The 23,021-nt window shown below is 41.8% G+C and overlaps 3 protein-coding genes across 7 annotated transcripts; 2 read left to right on the top strand and 1 right to left on the bottom strand.

Annotated features, from left to right (window-relative positions):
- The first annotated feature begins 263 nt into the window (after positions 1 to 263).
- Positions 264 to 14,767, top strand: LOC139536304 (deoxynucleotidyltransferase terminal-interacting protein 1-like). The gene is made up of 13 exons (XM_071336722.1): positions 264 to 655; positions 1,038 to 1,108; positions 1,715 to 1,811; positions 7,636 to 7,734; positions 7,834 to 7,902; positions 8,543 to 8,596; positions 8,691 to 8,752; positions 9,011 to 9,056; positions 9,307 to 9,365; positions 9,537 to 9,597; positions 11,957 to 12,028; positions 13,438 to 13,493; positions 13,739 to 14,767. The coding sequence occupies exons 1-13, from the start codon at positions 578 to 580 to the stop codon at positions 13,851 to 13,853; spliced, it is 939 nt and encodes a 312-aa protein (XP_071192823.1). The 5' UTR covers positions 264 to 577; the 3' UTR covers positions 13,854 to 14,767.
- Positions 14,768 to 15,261: 494 nt separating this feature from the next.
- On the top strand, positions 15,262 to 19,135 carry ube2c (ubiquitin-conjugating enzyme E2C). Of its 4 annotated transcripts, none has more exons than XM_071336727.1 (7): positions 15,262 to 15,575; positions 16,107 to 16,215; positions 17,012 to 17,039; positions 17,158 to 17,244; positions 18,358 to 18,562; positions 18,738 to 18,797; positions 18,956 to 19,135. In XM_071336727.1, exons 2-7 carry the CDS (start codon positions 16,115 to 16,117, stop codon positions 18,991 to 18,993), a joined length of 519 nt encoding a protein of 172 aa, XP_071192828.1. In that variant the 5' UTR covers positions 15,262 to 15,575; positions 16,107 to 16,114; the 3' UTR covers positions 18,994 to 19,135. The 4 variants fall into 4 exon arrangements, with proteins under 4 accessions (XP_071192828.1, XP_071192831.1, XP_071192829.1 ...); XM_071336730.1 differs by having other exon boundaries at positions 15,270 to 15,382; XM_071336728.1 differs by having other exon boundaries at positions 15,457 to 15,579.
- On the bottom strand, positions 19,125 to 22,168 carry LOC139536306 (regulator of G-protein signaling 9-binding protein). 2 transcript variants are annotated; one of them, XM_071336725.1, is made up of 3 exons: positions 22,081 to 22,168; positions 21,044 to 21,263; positions 19,125 to 20,676 (listed from the first exon to the last, which is right to left on the bottom strand). In XM_071336725.1, exons 2-3 carry the CDS (start codon positions 21,243 to 21,245, stop codon positions 20,141 to 20,143), a joined length of 738 nt encoding a protein of 245 aa, XP_071192826.1. In that variant the 5' UTR covers positions 21,246 to 21,263; positions 22,081 to 22,168; the 3' UTR covers positions 19,125 to 20,140. The 2 variants fall into 2 exon arrangements, with proteins under 2 accessions (XP_071192826.1, XP_071192827.1); XM_071336726.1 differs by having other exon boundaries at positions 21,044 to 21,251.
- Between the last annotated feature and the right edge of the window lie 853 nt (positions 22,169 to 23,021).

The raw sequence follows: 23,021 nt of genomic DNA, 5'->3' as shown, positions 1-23,021 counted from the left end.
TTACTTTAGTGAAAGAAAAATGTATACTGCAATGCTAGTCACTACAACCTAAATGTTAAGAGACAAAACAGATGATAGAGCGCAATAGTCAGTGTATTCCAAACGCTGTGGTCATTAGTTGCTTCTGAAAGCCCCTACAAATATGGCGGCCGCAAAGGTTCAAAGCCTCCGTCGCACGGACACGCCTACGTAGCTTTTACGCGTGCGCTAAATACATTTTTGTTCCTCCCGTGCAATAGATGGCGGTACAGAGTTCGCTTTGGTTTCTTGAAAAACACCCTGGCTCTTTAAAACAACAGTGTGGTTAGAAAAGAGGATAATGGTTTCTTTTGAATGCTAGAATATTCTGTAAAAAAATACTCGAAGTAATTTGCCAGCGCGCATTTAAATAAGCATCTGGATAGTTTTAGCCTGTTGAAATAAAAATAATCAGACAATACGTAAGCCCAATTTGAGCATTGCACACTTCTGTAACAACCTCGTCAAAAGGGATCAAAAATAGTTCTCAACCTTTTACCGTCCTCGTGGATCAATCATCACACTCCATCCAGCCAGATACTAAAAGGGCTGTTACCAAATGGGTGCCCATCGAGGTGAGGGACGGAGGGACTGGCTTCAACAAGATGCTGTTGAACAGCCGCCCATACAAACTATGGTGAGCTCTGAGCATGCATTAAAATTGCTAAATTATTACAGTTACGAAGTGTGATTCCTACACAGTTAAACAATGTGAACAACTGAATGTGACATTTAGTAGATTGACCGCTCGAGCTCATTCCGATCGTGCCTGGAAGTGATTCGATGAGGTGGCTCGATGGCGATTGTCGTTTTAACTATTAGCTAGTTGACAAGTTCAGCAAGTTATAGTTGTCATTCAAATGTGTATCTAACTAACATTTCAAATGTCTCTTAACATAGGGGAATGTGTAAAAATCGGAAAAGTAGTTGTCAACACACCCTAATTCATGTGATGGGAATGAGATGATGACTCAGCTGACATTCACTGACTCTGCGCATCCTTTGGCCTCTTCTTCCAGAATCCATGGAACATCATGATAAAACACAGACAGGTCTACCGCCGGGGCAGACGCTCACAGATGACCATGAGGTAAGTTGACTGACTGTTAAAGGGATAGTACACCAACAAAAACACATTTGAGTATTGTTGGTCTGCTTTTAAAGACATGCTCCTAAACTTTGGCTATAACTTAGTATTTTTTTAAACCTCCCGCTTTGAGCTGGATGTGTCAATGTGTAGTTCATACATGCATCATCTATGAGCATAATTACTGTCTTACCTTAATTAGCCATGAAAGCCCACGTTTTTAAAGCGACTGTTTTTCTGGAAGATGTACTGCAGTATTTTCCCCCGCATCGATTTCAACCAATGAGCAATCAGCCCCTCGCCATATGAGTGACAGCTAGCAAGATGCACTAACAGCAGAGCGAGAGAGCGAAATGAAGTGGTGAACATAATGTGACAGTACGCAATTTTCTGGGCGCACGAGCTCTACTTTTAGAACTACTACGACTGGCTAATAAGTATACAAAGTACAGGAGAATCTCTTTGATACAAAACCAAATATTGTGAATGTCTAATATTGTAAAGTTAAGATCGAGCAGAAACTGTGATGACGATGTGTTTTGTTGAGTGACTTTCCAGACCGATTATACGAAAGGTGTGCTATAGCTGGTAGTGTCATTGTGCATCTAGCTACACAGACCCTGTTATATCCATGGACCTCTTGCGAACAGTTCTACAGCCCAGCTTCAATGAGGACATTATGGGAGTCTTCAGAAAATACATGAAGGTGAGTCTGCTGTATATACATCATTTTTTTTGTTGGGGGGGGTGCTTATAAACTCAGCAAAAAAAGAAACGTTCTCTCACTGTCAACTGTGTTTATTTTCAGCAAACTTAACATGTTTAAATATTTGTATGAACATAACAAGATTCAAAAACTGAGACATAAACTGAACAAGTTCCACAGACGTGTGACTAACAGAAATGGATTAATGTGTCCCTGAACAAAGGGGGGGGGGTCAAAATCAAAAGTAACAGTCAGTATCTGGTGTGGCCACCAGCTGCATTAAGTACTGCAGTGCATCTCCTCCTCATGGACTGCAACAGATTTGCCAGCTCTTGCTGTGAGATGTTACCCCACTCTTCCACCAAGGCACCTGCAAGTTCCCTGGACATTTCTGGGGGGAATGGCCCTAGCCCTCACCCTCCGATCCAACAGGTCCCAGACGTGCTCAATAGGATTGAGATCCGGGCTCTTCGCTGGCCATGGCAGAACACTGACATTCCTGTCTTGCAGGAAATCACGCACAGAACGAACAGTATGACTAGTGGCATTGTCATGCTGGAGGGTCATGACAGGATGAGCCTGCAGGAAGGGTACCACATGAGGGAGGAGGATGTCTTCCCTGTAACGCTCAGGGTTGAGATTGCCTGCAATGACAACAAGCTCAGTCCGATGATGCTGTGACACACCGCCCCAGACCATGACGGACCCTCCACCTCCAAATCAATCCCGCTCCAGAGTACAGGCCTCGGTGTAACGCTCATTCCTTCGACGATAAACGCGAATCCGACCATCACCCCTAGTGAGACAAAACCGCGACTCGTCAGTGAAGAGCACTTTTTGCCAGTCCTGTCTGGTCCAGCGACGGTGGGTTTGTGCCCATAGACGACGTTGTTGCCGGTGATGTCTGGTGAGGACCTGCCTTACAACAGGCCTACAATCCCGCAGTCCAGCCTCTCTCAGCCTATTATGGACAGTCTGAGCACTGATGGAGGGATTGTGCGTTCCTGGTGGAACTCGGGCAGTTGTTGTTGCCATCTTGTACCTGTCCCGCAGGTGTGAGTCCTCATGCCTCCTTGCAGCATGCCTAAGGCACGTTCACGCAGATGAGCAGGGACCCTGGGCATCTTTCTTTTGGTGTTTTTCAGTCAGTAGAAAGGCCTTTTTAGTGTCCTAGGTTTTCATAACTGTGACCTTAATTACTTACCGTCTGTAAGCTGTTAGTGTCTTAACGACCATTCCACAGGTGCATGTTCATTAATTGTTTATGGTTCATTGAACAAGCATGGGAAACAGTGTTTAAACCCTTTACAATGAAGATCTGTGAAGTTCTGTGAAGTTATTTGGGTTTTTACGAATTATCTTTGAAAGACAGAGTCCTGAAAAAGGGACGTTTCTTTTTTTGCTGAGTTTATTTGTCCTGTTGCACACAAGTGTAAATGTGTTTCTTGCATATCCCAACTTCCCCTGAGACACCCGCAGGGAGTGGGGTCACGGCCAGGGTCACCGTTGTACAGCGTCCCTGGAGCAATTAGGGTTACCGTAATTGTCTTGCTCAACGCTCTAACCTCGAGGCTACCTGTGGCTCCAAAGTAATGTCAGAATTAGGATATATACAGTACCAGTCAAAAGTTTGGACACACCTACTCGTTCAAGGGTTTTTCTTTATCTTTACTACATTGTAGAATAATAGTGAAGACATCAAAACGATGAAATAACACACATGGAATCATGTAGTAACCAAAAAAGTGTTAAACAAATCAAAATATATTTGAGATTCTTCAAAGTAGCCAACCTTTGCCTTGATGACAGCTTTGCACATGCTTGGTATTCTCTCAACCAGCTTCATGAGGAATGCTTTTCCAACAGTCTTGAATGAGTTTCCACATATGCTGAGCACTTGTTGGCTGCTTTAACTTCACTCTGTGGTCCAACTCATCCCAAACCATCTCATTAGGTTGAGGTTGGGTGATTGTGGAGGCCAGGTCATCTGATGCAGCACTCCATCACTCTCCTTCTTGGTCAAATAGCCCTTACACAGCCTGGAGGTGATGTGTTTTGGGTCATTGTCCTGTTGAAAAACAAATGATAGTCCCACTAAGCGCAAACCAGATGGGATGGCGTATCGCTGCAGAATGCTGTGGTAGACATGCTGGTTAAGTCTGCCTTGAATTCTAAATAAATCACTGACAGTGTCACCGGCAAAGCACCATCACACATCCTCCATGCTTCACGGTGGGAACCACACTAGAGGTCGACCGATTAATCGGAATGGCCGATTAATTAGGGCCGATTTCAAGTTTTCATAACAATCGGAAATCGGTATTTTTGGGCGCCGATTTGCCGAATATTATTATTATTAATTTGATTTTTTTTACACCTTTTATTTAATCTTTATTTAACTAGGCAAGTCAGTTAAGAACACATTCTTATTTTCAATGACGGCCTAGGAAGGAGGCAGAACAACAGATTCTTAACCTTGTCAGCTCGGGGGATCCAATCTTGCAACCTTACTGTTAACTAGTCCAATGCTCTAACACCTTATTACATTGCACTCCACGAGGAGCCTACCTGTTACGCGAATGCAGTAAGCTAAGGTAAGTTGCTAGCTAGCATTACACTTATCTTATAAAAAACAATCAATCAATGACTGTCATTGCTCCAATGTGTACTTAACCATAAACATCAATGCCTTTCTTAAACTCAATACACAAGTATATATTTCTAAACCTGCATATTTAGCTAAAAGAAATCCAGGTTAGGAGGTAATATTAACCAGGTGAAATTGTGTCATTTCTCTTGCGTTCATTGCACGCAGAGTCAGGGTATATGCAACAGTTTGGGCCGCCTGGCTCTTTGCGAACTAATTTGCCAGAATTTTACGTAATTATGACATAACATTGAAGGTTGTGCAATGTAACAGGAATATTTAGACTCATGGATGCCACCCGTTAGATAAAATACGGAACGGAATAAACGTTTTGTTTTCGAGGTGATAGTTTCCGGATTAGTCAAAGGTATATGGTTTAGAGAGAAATAGTCGACGCGTTATAATTCCTGTAATAACTTGCGGCTGAACTTGAAAGGGGTTCCTTCGTTATTTTACCGTCCATGTCTTCCATAGAGAATGTCTTGATCTACTTCAAATAAGGTCTGTGTTTCGCGGAGGAGCAGACTGACAGGGGGCCATGCAGACAAGCTCTGCTTTCTGCACTACAACCTAAAACTTAACTGGGAATATTGAAGACCCATGAAAGCTGGTGGTTCGTTTTAACATATGTTCTCATGTTATTTGAGACTAAATTTATTTTATTTATGCATTATATTAAGTTAAAATAAAAGTGTTCATTGTTCATTCAGTATTGTTGCAATTGTCATTATTACAAAAATGTGTGTGTGTGTATGATATATACATATTTTTTTTTATCGGCCGATTAATCGGTATCGGCTTTTTTTGTCCTCCAATAATCGGTATCGGCGTAGATAAATCATAATCGGTCGACCTCTAAATCACACATGCGGAGGTCATCCTTTCACCTCCTCTGCGTCTCACAAAGACACAGCGGTTGTAACCAAAAATTAACAATTTGGACTCATCAGTCCATTGCTCATGTTTCTGGACCCAAGCAAGCCTCTTCTTCTTATTGGTGTCCTTTAGTATTGGTTTCTATGCAGCAGAGGTAACTCTGGGTCTTCCTTTCCTGTGGCGGTCCTCATGAGAGCCAGTTTCATCATAGTGCTTGATGGTTTTTGCGACTGTGCTTGAAGAAACGTTCAAAGTTCTTGACATTTTCGGATTGACTTAAAGTAATGATGGACTGTCGTTTCTCTTTGCTTATTTGAGCTGTTCTTGCCATAATATGGACTTAGCCCTATTTGGTAAAAGACCATCGAGGATCGCTATGTGGCGCAATCGGGCGATTTAGGCTTGTACACAATCGCCCATCCTTAACACACACACACACACTCTCTCTGTGTGGTTACGATAGGCTAACGTATGTCAATGGTTTTAGGAACAGCAGTAACATCAGGCAGGAAGTAGGCTAATCTTGGGTGCAATTATCATGTTCCCGCACTGACTGACTGTGTGGAGGCTCATTGATTTAACGTTACGTTAGCCTACATGATACACTAGTAAAGTAATTTTTTAAATGGCTCTCGGCTATATTAGCCATGACTTACCGTTCTTTGTGCAGCTTCAAATGTCGAACAAAGTTGGAAATTGTTGCGCCCCCGTCTGTAATTTTCTTCCCGCATGTTTTGCAAGTTGCAATCCGTTTTTTGTTGATACAGCATCGTCTTTATATCCAAAAATAATAATTTTGAGTATCATCTTTCAAGGGCTCCATCTGAATTCACCTCCGATGTTCCTCTGCACTGTCACGTGCAACTTTTTCTCAGCTGGCACAATTTGATTGGCTGCTGTCCGATTCAAACTGTTATCCGTTAAATGAAGAGTTGATGCGCTGCACACTTTTTTATTAGCATCATTTGTAATATCTGGGCTTGAGGAGGGTATCAAGTCAGGTCTAGTCATGAGGCTCAAGTACAAGTCAAGTCACGAGTCATTGGTGTTAAAGTCAAAGTCAAGTTGCAATTCATCATATTTGTGACTCGAGTCTGACTCGAGCCCAAGTCATGTGACTCGAGTGCACACCTCTGATACCACCCCTACCTTGTCACAACACAACTGATTGGCTCAAACGAATTAAGAAGGAAAGAAATACCGCAAATTAACTTTTAACAAGGCACACCTGTTAATTGAAATGCATTCCAGGTGACTACCTCATGAAGCTGGTTGAGAGAATGCCAAGAGTGTGCAAAGCTGTCATCATGGCAAAGGGTGCCTACTTTGAAGAATCTGAAATAGAAAATATGTTGATTTGTTTAACACTTTTTTTGGTTACTACACGATTCCATATGTGTTATTTCATAGTTTTGATGTAGAAAATAGTAAAAATAAAAACCCTTGAATGAATAGGTGTGTCCAAACTTTTGACTGGTACTGTACATGCATATATACATACATACAGTCAGGTCCATTATTATTGGCACCCTTGATCAAGATGAGGAAAAGAAGACTGTAAAACATAAATAATGCAAATACTGAGATATATGTGCTACAAAAAATTGGGAAATTATATTATTTTATACTAACAAGGAATATATTTTGTTTGGCAAGTAATAAACACATCTAAAAAAGACAGGAGTCGAAATTATTGACACCCCTATTTTAAATACTCTAGCACTCTCCTTATTTTTGCACCCGTGTTTTCAATACACCAGCACCCTTCTCATTATTGGCACCTCTGTTTTCAATACTTTAGCACCCTCCTCAGCCACCTGTTAGAGGTAACCAGGTTTTGGATCTAAAATGTCCTGGTACTTGGTAACATTAATGATGCTGTTGACCTTAACAAAAGCCCCAGGACCAGTGGAAGTAAAATAGCCCCATAACGTACAAGACCCACCACCATATTTTACCGTAAGCATGAGGTACTTTTCTGCGTATGCTTCCAAACCCACCACTGGTGTGTAGCCAAAGATGTCATCTGATCATAGCACCGATTCCAGTCCAAAAACCAATGCCTTTTATCAAACTCCAGGCAGTCAAATTACATGAAAATAGAGCTCTCAGCAGTCCATAAGTACAGACGAAGGAGATCAAGGATGTGGAAAGATTCTGTATGGAGAAATGGTCTATAATCCCTTCCAATATGCTCTCTAATCTCATAAAACAAAAAAGCCTCAGTGTTATCCTCAAACGGGTAAGGTGCTGGAGTACTGAAAACAGAGGTGGCAATCTTTTTTTCTTTCTTTGCGACAGTTTTTCGAGAAAGCAGCCAGCAACGTGAAGGAGAACTTAGAAGAGGACGTCCAGACCGAGCAGCTGATCCGAGAAGCCTGCAGAAACTGCTTGGAAAATGTAAGATGCCAACTAAATGTGTTTCAAGAAGTGTCAGTGTTTAGGTTCTGTGGTTAATGCACAGAGACCTCTATGAGTAATGTTCCTGTCCATGGTCAGGCCAAACAGCTCTTCTCAGACGGGGAGAAATCGGCAGTGGCAAGACCCGGCCCTGAGCCTCCAGTCAAGGTAAAGGAAGATTTTAAAGGAGTGAAGATCATGATGGCTCTTTCTCAATACATCTTTCCTCAATTCCTCACATTCCTCTTTCTTTACCTCAAAGTGCATTGGAGGGGAGGGTAGGAACCTTGGCCCTTCTCCTCCAATATGGTTGAGAAGGAGGCGAGGAGATAGGATGTGAGATATATTGCAGAAACACTCATCTAGAATGAGTCCAAGTCTCACATAACTTAAATGTAGTTGTCATCATAAGTGAAGTTCCAGATTTTAAGTGAACATGACACTGATTTACGCTTCAAAAAAGGGATGTTGTGGCGCAACGGTCTAAGGCATTGCATCTCATCCCAGGCTGTATCACAACCTGTCGTGATTGGGAGTTCCATAGGGCGGCACACAATTGGCCCAGTGTCGTCCGGGTTTTGGCCGTCTTTGTAAATAAGCATTTGTTCTTAACTGACTTGCCTAGTTAAATAAAGGTAAAAAAAAAAAAAATTATGTGAGGATGCCGGCTGGAAGTATGAATGAGTGTTTTCCTCATTGCATTAGTCTTATTGCCTCCACATCTTGAATGAAGTTCTTGGAGGGAAAATAAGGATATAATGCTATCGCTGTCTCTTCCACTTCAGTGACAATATCTCTTTTCTTGCAGCGGGTGAAACTGGAGGATGAGTCCAGTCAAAGAACCAGCCCTGTTCCAAAGAAGGTAAACTAGTCTGCCCTTGTAGAATAATCCTTCATCAACAATAATAAACCCAAAACGCAGAGTAACTGACAATATGACAATGTCTGTCTCCCAGCGGAAAGGGCGCATGACAGCTCCTGTCGGTTCCACTTTCAAGCCTACTATGTATAGTAATGTGTGAGTATGCGCTCCTGTTCGACAACACGTGTTTTCACCTTGCTGTCAGTGAGCAGTTGTTTTCATTATCAAATCCTACATGTAAAATCACTGCTGCATGAATGCTCAAACTCTAATTCACATGCAAGGGACGCTACTTAGTCTAGTTAAATAAAGGGGAAATAAAACATTGTCGTCCCATATTTCTTGAATGGAAATCTAGATTAACGTGAATATTCAAACATGTAAAATGCTGTGATCCACATGCATGTTCTGTAGGCCTAAGCCCAAGACATCAGAGTCCATAAAGCGTGAGGGACCTAAGGTAAGAGTTTATATGTTATTGCTTCTATTAATTAGTTATATGTTAATGGCTGAATGCAATAGTAATTTATCCATTATACCATACACTTATAACAAGTTTCCCTCATGCATTCTAGCATCTTTAAAGATCACAAACTGTCTTTTTTGGGTGAAAGCAACATAATAATTCGATTTTTTTTTAAACTTTCTGTTCCATGGATTTGAGTATGATACATTTCCCCTATATAATACAATGTTTTCATATTCTACAGTGGGACCCTTCCAGACTGAATGAAGGGAGCACATTTGTTCTTGGGTCCAGAGCAAATAAGTAAGTGGAAATTGGAAGTTGACTATTAACAATGTTTCATTGACTCACACACAAAACAAAAGAGAATTAAATTGAGTTACATGGGAACGTGGTCCACCAACTGTCTTGGTCTACGTTGTTGTTTTTTATATTATGTTCCTAATGAAACCTGAAATCCCTGCTTAATTGTAGGGCTTTAGGAATGGGTGGCACCAGAGGAAGGATTTACATCAAACATGCTGACCTCTTCAAGGTAACTCTCTCAATTCAATTTAAGGGCTTTATTGGAATAGGAAACACATGTTAATATTGCCAAAGTAAGTGAAGTAGATAATAAACAATAGTGAAATAAACAAAAATTAACAGTAAACATTACACCCACAAAAGTTCCAAAATAAAAAAAGACTTTGCAGATATCATGTTATGCGCAAATAGGTAAAGTACAAAAGGGAAAATAAATAAACATAAATATGGGTTCTAGTTTGCTCTGTTTTTTTTGTTATTTCTTTCCAATATGTCAAGTGATTTTCTTTTTTTTTTCTCATGATTTGGTTGGGTTTAATTGTGTTGCTCGCTCGCTCTCTCTCGCTTTCTCTCTCTTGCTCTCTCTCTTGCTGTCTCCGTCAGGCGATAATAAATGCAGGATGTACATGTGGTTGTATATCAAACAGTTATAAAATAAATGAATTTGCTCTGCATCATCTAGAAGGTTTAATAAGCACTAAATGCAGAATCCAAATCGATATACACTATATATGAAAAAGTATGTGGACACGCCTTCAAATTACTGGCTTCGGCTATTTCAGCCACACCCGTTGCCATGCAATCTCCACAGATAAACATTGGCAGTAGAAGGGCCTTACTGAAGAGCTCAGTGACTTTCAACGTGGCACTGTCATAGGATGCCACCTTTCCGACTCAGGAGCAGTGGAAACGCGTTCTCTGGAGTTATGAATTACGCTTCACCATCTGTCAGTCCGACGGACGAATCTGGGTTTGGCAGATGCCAGGAGAACGCTACCTGCCCGACAGCATAGTGCCAACTGTAAAGTTTGGTGGAGGATAAATAATGGTCTGGGGCTGTTTTTCATGGTTCGGGCTAGGCCCCTTAGTTCCAGTGAAGGGAAATCTTAATGCTACAGCATACAATGACATCCTAGACGATTCTGTGCTTCCAACTTTGTGGCAACAGTTTGGGGAAGAAGGCCCTTTCCTGTTTCAGCATGACAATGTCACCATGCACAAAGCAAGGTCAATACAGAAATTGTTTGTCAAGATCGATGTGGACGAACTTGACTGGCTTGCACAGAGCCCTGACCTCAACCCCATCGAACACCTTTGGAATTAATTGGTACGCCGACTGCCAGCCAGGCCTAATCGCCCAACATCAGTGCCCAACCTCACTAATGCTCTTGTAGTTGAATGGAAGCAAGTCCCCGCAGAAATGTTCCAACATCTAGTGGAAAGCCTTCCTAGAAGATTGGAGGCTGTTATAGCAGCAAAGAGGGGGCCAACTCTATATTAATGCCCATGATTTTGGAATGAGATGTTCAACGAGCAGCTGTCCACATACTTTTGGTCATGTAGTGTATGTTGGCAGGCATTTCCATGTCAGAATCATCCCGTTTTCATTTGGATGTACGTAGGGATCCTGTTGCGGATCTCCTATGGCATATACCCTTATAGGTTCTGTTGAAAGCACACGTTCTCAGCAAACAAATAATCCAACTCAAAAACCACCCTTTGGACATCTGGGCAGCAGTCCTAATCGGCTGAAAAAAAGCCTCTGGCAAGCCAAGGTCTGCTATCTCTTCAGCTTGATAGGTGACCTACAGGTAACGGCCAAAATAATGGAAACACTTGAGGAAATGAAGGTTCTGGCGGCTCTGATGGTTTTGAGGGCAGGGTAAACCCCAAGAAATACACAGCCATTCTGTGAGATCAGCTATGGTGAATAATTTATATTCTGATGGGAGGGGTCTCTTCCAGGGGCAAGAGTGGTCAAGGAATTGTTCGATGAGCATAAAACAAATCTAAACCATATGCCCTGGCCGTCTGTCACCAGATGTCAACCCAACTGAACACTTTATGGAAGATTCTAGAGTGTTTTCCACCACCTTCAACGAAACACTAAATGATGGAATATCTCGTGGAAGAATGGTGTCGCATCCCTCCAATAGAGTTCTAGACACTTGTAGCATCTATGCCAAGGTGCATTGAAGCTGTTCTGGCGCAACACCATATTAAGACACTTCATGTTGGTGTTTCCTTTATTTGGCATTTACCTGTAGGTGGATGACCCCTTGTAATGTTTTATCTTATGGTTACACAACAACCTGTAGATTTAGAAGTACGCAATATTTGTTTAATAAATTGTATTTCATGTGTACATTGGGAGCTAATAACTGAATTAAAGGAGCACATACAATTAAATCAAAAAGTCTAAAATAAATGTGGAACCGGAGTGGCCATGTGCTGTGAAGGTTTTTTCCCTGTTTGCTATATTATGCTAACCAACTTGTGAGTGTGACGACCATCCCCTCTCCCCTACCATAAACCATTACATAGCTTACAGCAAAGTAATAAAATACTGTGTCTGTGTGTGTTTTCAGTATGCTGCCGATGCCCAGGACAAACACTGGTTGGCAGAGAGACAGCATATGAGAGCTACAGGTGGAAAGATGGTAAGAGCTCTGTATCCAACTCTAGCCTGGTCGCAAGATCTCTAGCCTGGTCGCACGATCTCTAGCCTGGTCGCACGATCTCTAGCCTGGTCGCAAGATCTCTAGCCTGGTCGCAAGATCTCTAGCCTGGTCGCAAGATCTCTAGCCTGGTCGCAAGATCTCTAGCCTGGTCGCACGATCTCTAGCCTGGTCGCACGATCTCTAGCCTGGTCGCACGATCTCTAGCCTGGTCGCAAGATCTCTAGCCTGGTCGCAAGATCTCTAGCCTGGTCGCAAGATCTCTAGCCTGGTCGCAAGATCTCTAGCCTGGTCGCACGATCTCTAGCCTGGTCGCACGATCTCTAGCCTGGTCGCAGATCTCTAGCCTGGTCGCAGATCTCTAGATCTAAAGAATTGCTTTAGCCAAACTCAGAGTTGGCTAAAGCAGAAACCGATCTTTTGTGGGCGACCCAACCAAATTCACATAGAAATGTGAGTTATAGATCCGTCATTCTCATTGAAAGCGAGTCTAAGCGGTCATTTCTATGCTTCCCGTCCTTAAGTTTAGCTTTTGTGTCTTGTTACTTTCAGTTTTGTACACATCAGCTTCATATAGCTATAGGGTGTTCACCCGTAACATTATTATTTCAATGTTAAAAAAATATATCCGTTCAATATAGAATTGCATTCAAAAAACAATAGTCCAAACCCTATGTCTCTACCATATATGGTTCACAAGTTACAGACTATTTACTCAGAGAATTTATCATGATTAGAGTGAAAGTGGTCGCTGGTCAATAGAACTTTGTCAATGCTCCGCGGGCAGAACGGCTCTAACGTCAACTGACAAGCTAGCTAGTGGCAACAGGTTCCTGTGTGACAACAGTTCTAAGTGAAGTCTACCTTCTTCTTTAATCAACACTGTTAAGTACTAGCGTATTAAAGTTATAAAACAAACCCGGGATCAAACCCGGGTCATTAGTGACACCGCAAACACTACGATGCAGTGCCTTAGACCACTGCGCCACTCGGTCGAGAGGCCCCTAAGGTTATAATATTTAGAGACCTATCTAATGATTGGTCGAATCTGATTCATAATGGCATAGGGCAAAGAACTACGTTTAGACATGAATTTAGTAGCACCCTCTTGACCCTTATTTCACTACATTCTAGAGCAGTGAGTGAATGCCCACCAGCTTAAAATACAATATTTTTGATTATTGAAAAGATTGTAATGTGATCCTTTACACTATAAATTGCTTGTTTTATCACAAACTGAAATTAGGCAAAAAATTATAGAATTTGAACAACCAGGTAATGTAGGAGAGATTTCTACATATTTGCACCTTTTAAAAACAAGTATGATCTGCTAAATCTATGAACTAATGTAAGCTAATCTAACATGATCTAAACATTTTCTAATTTTATAGGCCTATCTCCTTATTGAAGAGGATGTGCAGGACCTTTCTCTGAGTAATGATTACAAGTAAGGAAGATGTTTTGTTGGCCCCCATTTTACTCAACAAGTATCAATTCATCTGCCATTGAATGGAGTATCTTTGATGGATATTCACTTCTTAAACCAGGCATGCCTAGCCTGGTCACCCCAGATAAATTGGCTATAGCCTACAGCTCAAATAGATCTGGGACGACCAGGCTAAAATCAAGCCCGAAGGGGGTTACACTGTTTTCAGGGTGAGATTATGATTCTGTTGTTTTTTTTTTTTTAAGAGATTGCCCTGACCTGAAAATGACGCCAGTTGAGTTGAAGCCTTTCACAGTTCCCGGGTGGATGATTGAGAAGATGCAGAAGGCCATGGAGGTCCAGAGTTCAGGGAAGGAATAGAGTCCTAGTCTACCTTGACAAATGGTACCCTATTCCCTAACCTATATAATACATTACTGCTGACCAGAGCCCTGTTGGCCCTGGACATAGGTAGTGTTCTAAAGGGAATAGGGTGCCATTTTGTGGGCAGCAGGTAGCCTAGCGGTTAAAAGCATTGGGCCAGTAACCAAAAGGTCACTGGTTTGAAATCCTGAGCTGACTAGGTGAGAAATCTGTCAATGTGCCCTTGAGCAAGACACTTAACCATAATTGCTTCTGTAAAAGTCTGCTAAATGACTCAAATGTAAAATGTCAATTTCTGACACAGCCGTAGAAAACCACGGAAATAATGAATATATCAATCGTATCAAATCACGAGAGACTGTACAAGAGTGCCAATGTCTATTCTGCCCGTGTGGCTTTGGATCTCATTGTATACAATTACAGATTTTTTTTCAAGTGTTTTATTTTTTAAATATATATATATTTAAAATGTAACCTTTATTTAACATAGCCAAGCCAGTAATTGATCAGTTCTATTTGATAAAGAAATGCCCCCCCCCCCCCCCTTTTTTAAAATTATTTTTTTTAACCAATCCTTACAGTACTCTAATGGTTAAGGGGGCTCTATGGCAACCTATGGCCCCTTGGTAATAGAACGGTTATTGGGGCCAGGGGGTGTGCCTCCCCCCACATTGGATATAAGGAGTTCTATAAAGAGTTACTGTTCTTGTAAAATCAGTCATTTTGTTTTCCCATCTTCAACTGTATTCTCAATTTTATATTGTAAAATGTTTCTACAATGTCAGGTGCTTTTATGTCATTGTACTTCATGGCATATAGACCATGATGAACTTTTAGACCATATACTTTTTTATATAGTGAAGACGTGAATCAACCTTATTCACGTAGAAATAAAGGTTTTGATTTGTCTATGTCTGATTTATTCAGTATGTTTGTCAGAACGTTTTAATTGTATCTACAGCCGTTCTATTCAAATATCCCTTGTATGTCTACCTTTTTTATATGGTTTATTGCGTTAAAATAATGAAGCAAATGTGTGAGATATTTTAACGTATCGTCACCTCACCTCTTCCACAATAGTGTCTGTAAATATATATTATTGAGACATGTTTACATTTTAAAATTGACTACAAAAATTTGCTTTTTGGTCTCATTTTAAGGTTAGGGGTAGGCACACGGCTAGCGGTGTTAGTATGGTTAGGTTTTAAGAATATATACATTGTAGAAATGGGCGCGGTTTAGCCATAATTATGACTGGCCGACCGACTATTGCTCATGCCGCGTTTAAGTGCTAGTTGGAACTATGAAACAAACAAAAAAAGTCCAACTTGCTAACTGGTTGTAGTTACACACGTGCCGCTTTCAACGAATCAGCAAATTAGGAAATTTCCGAATTTCCTAGTTCCGACTAGCCTGTGAACGCGACTTCAATCACAGAGTTTGTGTTAGACTCAATGCGACCGTACAACCATAGGCAAATCTGTCTCTTCCGAATGATCTTTCACCCAATGACATCGAAGTGTTTTGTAAGTGCATTCTTCCAAATGGTTGCTACAGCGTTGCTTTGTTTTAAACCTGAAGTTGCGATTGGTCATATTTGTAAATGGGGTGGTGACACCGATTTGATAAAGGTAGTTTAAACGGGTGGGCGGGTACCTACACAGTTTGAAAAACTCAGTAGCAGAAGAATAGAGTCGGTGGACAGAACCGAAACACCAGGCAAGTATGGCGACATTTTATTATCCATTCAGAAGTATATGATAGGCAGTGCTGGTTATTTAAAAAACACTTTAGCTTGGCTAAAAAGTAATTCCGCTTGCTAGTTAGCGTTATTTTTGCTGCAGTGCTAACGAGAAGACACTCGGGTAACGTTAACTGCGTCGTTAACTAAGCTAACGTTAGCTTGCTATGCGCTAACATGATTAGCAAATATACCCATTTTGTGTTATTGGCTTGTGTGAATTCGACAGTTATGTCTAGGTCATAGGTTCTCTGAGTTAGTTAGGTTTGCATTGGCTAATTACTGTTAACTAGCCAAGGCAACTTCAAATCCAATGTTTGCTAGTTAACTACTGTAACTTGTTTAGCCAACGTCATGACAACACCCCTGTGGTTAGTGGCTTGCTAGCACGAAGCAAAATGCCAGATACGACGTGCATTTGAGTGTTTAAAGTAACTTATTTATTTTGTTTATTACCTTCTACTTTGCTAACTACTCACCGTCCTCTCGAATTATGTTATCCCAATAAGTTACAAGTATGGCCTCTCAAAATATGGACCCTGCAACTTCCTCATCCACAGCCGCTCTGAAAGGCAATGAGACGGGTGGGAGTGCCGCAAAGGGCTCAGTCACTAAAAGGTTTGTGACATTTGTTACCGTCATCTACATGTACACTTTAGTCATTTAGCAGACGATCTTACCCAGAGAGACGTAGTTATTGCATTCATCTTAAGATGGCTAGGTGGGACAACCATCTGCCAAAGTAATTTGTTCCTCAAAGTAGCGATAGTCAGGGCTAGTTGGGAGAGGGTTAAGTGCGAGTGTTTGTTGACAAAAGGCTTTTTTGTTGTTGTGGAGCTGCAGTGTAATTATTTAGGATACCCTTTCTTTGAAGAGGTAGGGTTTTCGGTTAACTGGGAATAGTTTCAAGGGGAAGCTGGTTACACCATCGGGGTGCCAGGACATGCTCTTTCAATGGGTTTAACGGGAGCTGTCCTCCGCTAGTGGTTGTGGGGCAGAGGTGGCAGAACGGAGTACATTTGTCGTTTAACAGAAGCTCTTATCCAGAGCGACATAGAGGAGCAATTATGGTTAAGTGCCTTCCTCAATGGCACGTCGACATATTTATTTAACCTAGTTGTCTCAGGAATCAAATAGCAACTTTTGGTGACTGCCCCAACACACTTAAACGCTAGGCTACCGCGAATACTCTAGATTTATTCCCTGCTTACTTTAATACTAAGGCTGGGTCTTAACAAATGGTCCTAGAGAAATTGCCATTTAGCCGTTAAGTGAACCAAACAGTATTGTTCTGTAACAGCCTACATGTTAGCTGATTTTTAAGATGGGTGATTAGTACTACTTACATTGGGATATGGGCTAGTCATTGCACAAAGTTTGGGCACATTTTAAACGTATCTTTTTTACTCCCTAGACTTCAACAAGAGCTGATGACACTAATGGTAAGTGTTCCTTGTGTAGGGCTATGTCCTAATCACAATTGGAGATGTCAATTGATCCTTTTTGGAAAACAGCTATTTCTTTAAGATCTGAAGTTTATTTCTTGCACATGTCATATAGATGTCTGGACATAAGGGGATCTCGGCTTTCCCAGAGTCTGACAACCTTTTTAAGTGGATCGGAACGATAGACGGCGCTCAGGGAACAGTAAGTAAAGGTTTATTTCTACTCCACCATGAAAAGTGGATCCTTGGCAGGGGCTCAGATTGTAAGACCAGTAATGTAGATGGTGTGTAACCCTGCCAGATGAACATGGGTAAAGGTGTCGGCATGCTTCGGCTAGGTGAACAGACCGCGCGTACTCCCTTAAAAGACCTTTGCTTGAAAAACAATACAAGTTTGTCGAACTTGAGACGCCATAGCCACTTCCTCAAAATATAATTAACATACGATGACTCGATAAATCTGCCATTAGTTTAAAACATTTGCTGAGGAGATCTTGGTCACAAAATTTTACGTCAAACTAGGGGTGTTCGTAAATTCAATCTGAAGTGCCAGTGGACGCTCTGGCTGAGGACTAGTGTTGATCCGAGCGTTCTGACCTCAGCTTGACTGCCGTTAACTGGCTAACGTTGGCTAGCTTGGTGCTTGACTGCCGTTAACTGGCTAACGTTGGCTAACTTGCTAGCTACTTCCAGACATAAGTGAGAGTGCCTCACTGACCATTTTACTTGCCCTAGCAGAGCTGATTATAGTGGTCTAAGGTGTCTAAGGCAGTGCTAGAGGTGTCACTCCCGGCCACGACCCGGAGACCCATGAGGCAGCGCGCAATTGGCTCAGTTTCATCAGGGTTTTGGGAGGGTGTGGCCAGCTGGGATGTCCTTGTCCCATCGAGCTCTAGCGACTTCCTGTGGTGGCCGGGCGCATGCACGCTGACTTTGGTCGCCAGCTGTACGGCTGTGCATTTGTGCATCTGGCTTCCAGTTTAAGCGAGCAGTGTGTCAAGAAGCAGTGGCATTTTTTTGTCTCGTGTTGAAAGACCACAAACACTGACCTACTTTTGACCAATCACCGATGAAGGGACGTGGACTTTGGCTTGCCTCTGAACAGAAATGTGTGTGCATGAACAGCCAAACTCTTGCCGGCGACCAAATGTTCGTCAGAATATATGCATGAACTGTTTCGGGTAGGAGTTATACGGACGCCTTAACAAGATCCACATGTCTTCCATCAACATTCAAATGCTCGCCTTGATTAGCTTTTGTACAGTTAAAAAAAAATAAGTCTATTAAAGAATGTCAGCCTTCTTCCATCTCTTAGGTTTACGAAGGCCTGAGGTACAAGCTGTCGCTAGAATTCCCTAGTGGCTACCCTTACAAAGCCCCACGCGTGAAGTTCATCACATCGTGTTTCCACCCCAACGTTGACGATCAGGGATTCATCTGTCTGGATATCTTGAAAGACAAATGGTCAGCTCTGTACGATGTGCGTTCCATCCTGCTGTCCATCCAGAGTTTATTAGGAGGTGAGTTGTCTTTTTATTAGTTGTCTGTTGTTGTTGCCCAACCATTTTCATAAGGGGGTCTGATCAGATTTATCAACACACCGAGATCAAATCACTAAAAAAAAAATTTTTTTTGGGGGGTTTGTGCCACTGTCAAAGTTTTTGCTAACCTTGTACCAAAATCTGTCTTGTCCAGAGCCCAACAATGAGAGTCCCTTGAACACTGCTGCTGCTGAGCTTTGGCATAACCAGGAAGGTTAGTAGATGGACCAATGTCTGTTGCAATAGCACTCACAAATTTTGACCAGGGCCCATAGGTCATTTGTGATGCACCCTGTAAATACTCGTGTCATGAATCAAACAGTTTTGTTAAACTTGTACGGTATTGAACAAAGGTGTCTGTCTGTCTTACAGCATTCAAAGCCCATTTGAACTCTACCTACAAGAACTGACCCAATATCCTACAATCCTGCCATGTGTTTTATTTTTAAGTGTTTCTTTCTTCTGATTATGTAAATACTGGGTATCTGTATAATATTTGTATGTTTGTGTAAACTTTATGTGAATAAAGTTTAATCGTGGCTTTGTTGGTTATTTTCTAGTCAACATTTGACTTTATTTAATTTGCATAATACATTTCAAGCAATCAATACAACGTTCATTCTAACATGCTGACCACACTGGCCATGTTACAAAATAAATGTTCATATGTTCAATCATTTTACCCAAACTGCTCGCGCGTGTCTCTAGCCAGGCGCTAAAATACAACTTGGTTCTATTTGTGTCACAAGTCCCTCATCTCGTCATTGGTTTTTAGGAGCATTTACCCACGTGAGTGATTGAAAGCTGAATTTAGGTCCGCGCTCAAGTCCAGTTGGTGGTGGTAAAGGACCTTAAAGTTGGTTGCCAACCGCCATATAAGGTCCACAGAAGGATCGATTACAAGAAACGAACTAGGTTTTCCCTTTTATCTGTGGATTAGTTGTTGGAGAGGGCACACGAATTTGTGACTCAATGGGTCAAAATCCCACAAAGATCCAAGGGGGGAAAAGGACCTGGTGTATTTCAGGTAAAATAACGCAATTTTTATATCCCGGGACCAATTAGCTAGCTAAATGTCAGTGACTCTTTCGACCGGTCACCAAATTAATATTGGGTGTTTTGCTATTTCAACCTGCGTGTGTGTCGATGCACACACCCGGTGTAGTCAGCGTATTACAAAATGAATCAACCTAGGTATACAAGGTCTTTGACAAACATCTATCCTTTTATCAAGGAGATCTTTATAGTTGATCATACCTTAAAGCATTTGTTCTTTGACTGCGTCTAAAGACATTTGTCTAACGTTCATAGTTTTCATTAGTAAATAGAAATGACTTGTGCATGAGAGAACCTAATTTATACCATGTGTATGCAACACAAGAACGCTACGCAAAATGCCAGTCCTGTACTGTCGTTTTAAAATTGCAGTACTGCCCATTTTAGTTTGTACACAGGAATGCCATTTTGGTAGCTACTTGTTATTGCACGGTGTATGATGAGGCTTTATTCAAAGTTAGTTTTATTAACCATTAACAGTTCAAGAGTATACCTCAGTCTTCAGGTCGATAAACAAAACATACAGCCTAACTTACAGTTTAGAGGTTGACAACACCCAGACATCTGGTCATCTTGGGACACCACCATCATCTCTTCCAGAGTCTCATCCTGATCGTGTGCAGTGTCCTGAGACTGAGCGCCTTCCACCCAGGCCTCTTGGGTAGCCTCCACTGCCCAGAAAGGAATACTGACTTTCTGGAGCATCTCCTTGACCAGGGCGTCAATCTGGGTGATGTGCGTCTTTAGGTCAGGGTTTTGCTCCACCTCCACTGCTAGCCATGGGGTTTGGACTGAAGCAGCTCGGGCAGACACCCCAATGACCCCATCTGAAGCTCCTGTGTTCACCAGGGCCCGGCGGTCATTCCTCTGTTTCAAAGGGAAGCGGTCTATTAAGTCACTGGCTTTGTGCAGGTCCTGTTGGAGGTTCTCTAGCCCAGTGAGGAAAATAACCCACAGTCGCTCCACCTGTAATCGATCCTCTTGTCCAGGTTCAGTCGCCCTCTTTGTCAATAGAGGGACCAGACGTCTGTGCACCCCTGGATTATGATGAGACGACGCACAATTATTCACAGTGGAATTTGTGTATGATTTACACTATACAAAGTACTTGCACTTGTGATTTTGAAAAGACCGTACTGTCAACAATTTATATTTTTTTCGACACCAATTGGCTGAGAGAATGTTGCACTTAAAGATTTGACCTGAATTTGAATGGAAGGGGTCAGATCACAGTCACCTTTTGTTTGTGGAACCCCATTAAATGATTGAATAAGGGGTCAGATCTTGAGGTTCATGTAACATTCAACAGCATTATAGTGGCTATCATAAGGTGAATGCACCAATTTGTAAGTCGCTCTGGATAAGAGCGTCTGCTAAATGACGTAAATGTAAGTGTGGCCTTACCTGTGCAGATTCTATGAGCCAGTGCTCTGGTCTCGTCCATCTCCTCTCTCAGAAAGCTGCCGTCTGAGTTACTTCCGATAGAGATGGCCATCTGTTGGAAACAGGCAGTCACCTTGCACAGGGCTTCCAGGGCACGCTCACACTCTGTGACCTGCCGTTTCCTGGCCTGGATCTCATCCACTGATCTCCGCCACCGATTCATCTGAACCTTGGAAGAGAACTACATTACCGATTACAATTTTGGACAGCCTAGGTACCTTTTATTTAGGTAACTGATTACGTTTAGAAAGTAACCAAAGCAGCCCTGTCACTCTGACCTTAATGTGACACTCCAGTCTCCTTTTCACCTCATTTAACTGAGTTACCTAACAAAAGGCGCATCTCAATAGGTGGTCCGGGTATGTCGTGACAGCACAAGTTGTGGGGGTGGCTTTTCTCTATTGCTCCTCAAGCAAGGAGGGAGGCCGTCGACTTCACCGATTACCATCAGACCAAGTGTTTGAATTCCATACTCCTTGACGTTTGCGGTTGTGTCAGAAAAAAATATGAACTATTTTGCTCAAAACATATTTTTGACCCTTTAGTGTGTGTGCTTTACTGTGTTTGTATTTGGTATATCGCTTTTCAACAGTAAAAGTACAAAAATCACTGGTGGATGTCTTTAAGCCCATCAAGCAATAGCCTTGTGATGGAATTAATACATTTCTTCACACAGTCTCACTAAACCAGGTAAATGGACTGGTATTTTAAAACAAATATAGACCTGAGTATTGATAATGTAATCTCTGATGATTGGCATATGATTTTCACTGTAAAAATATGTTGTATTTGCTTTATATGGCTCCCTTTTTATATTCCAATAAACATTTATACTTAGCATTACTATCAGTAGTCCAAATCTATATTGTGCCACTAACTCCACCAAATATTACAATGACCACATATGAAACACAAAATAAAGACATTAGGAATCAAGAGTTAATAGCTATTTTGCAACTTATTCATCACCAAACAATCAAACTAGATTAAGAACCCACCTCCGTTTTGAAGTCTCCTCAGGGTCTCATGCTTTCTTATAGCCTACGGCCAAGTTGACAACCTTCGGCACGACTGAAAACAACTGAGCAACTTCAAAGTGAGCCCTCAGTATTGGGCTCCTCCTCCACACCCCCCTGCTTACTGTTTCCTTGCTGGCACTGGCAGGAACTGGTCTTCAGGGAGACACTATTCAATTAGGCCAAAACTAGCAGCTGAGGCCCATGGAACCATCTGTGCCCTTGCTATTCTTCCATAAATAAAAGTGGTTTATGTCAACACATTTTGACAAATCATAATCATATATATTCCCTAATCATATCTAAAGTTGTGTTTTTGAATGCTTTTTATTGTTGAGGTGGCAGGTAGCCTAGCGGTTAGAGAGGCCAGCCATCAACTGGAGGGTTGCTAGTTTGGGCTCCCGAGTGGCACAGCGGTCTAAGGTACTGCATCTCAGTGCTTGAGGCGTCACTACAGACAACAAATCAAATCCAGGCTGTATCATAACCAGCCGTGATTGGCAGTCCCATAGGGCAGAGCACAATTGGCCCAGCATCGTCCGGGTTTTGCAGGTACAGGCTGTCATTGTAAATAAGAATTTGTTCTTAACTGACTTGCCTAGTTAAATAAAGGTTTAAAAAAAAGAATGGTGGACATGATCTAATAGACTGGGAGTGTTACCATTAGACACAGGTTCTGCACAAAATGTGTGGTTCTAACATATTCATATAGTGGTTGATTAATGCTATTTCTAAGTTCTAGTGCTAGGTAAGGTTTCTTATAATTAGCAGCATTTGATTGTGCCAGCCACATATTCCTTTGAGTTGCTCTCCTGTAATAGCTAACAAGAAGCTTTTAGGAGCTGAGGTCCTTCGATGCCATGGGGGTGCTCCCATGTGCCAGGTCTCCGGAGCAACAACACTAAAATTAGCTCGAGTTAGCA

This window comes from Salvelinus alpinus, chromosome 12, assembly GCF_045679555.1.
Source record: "Salvelinus alpinus chromosome 12, SLU_Salpinus.1, whole genome shotgun sequence".
Lineage (NCBI taxonomy): Eukaryota > Metazoa > Chordata > Actinopteri > Salmoniformes > Salmonidae > Salvelinus > Salvelinus alpinus.
The sequence above is the reverse complement of the archived record's forward strand: the minus strand, read 5'-3'. Positions and strand labels throughout refer to the sequence as shown.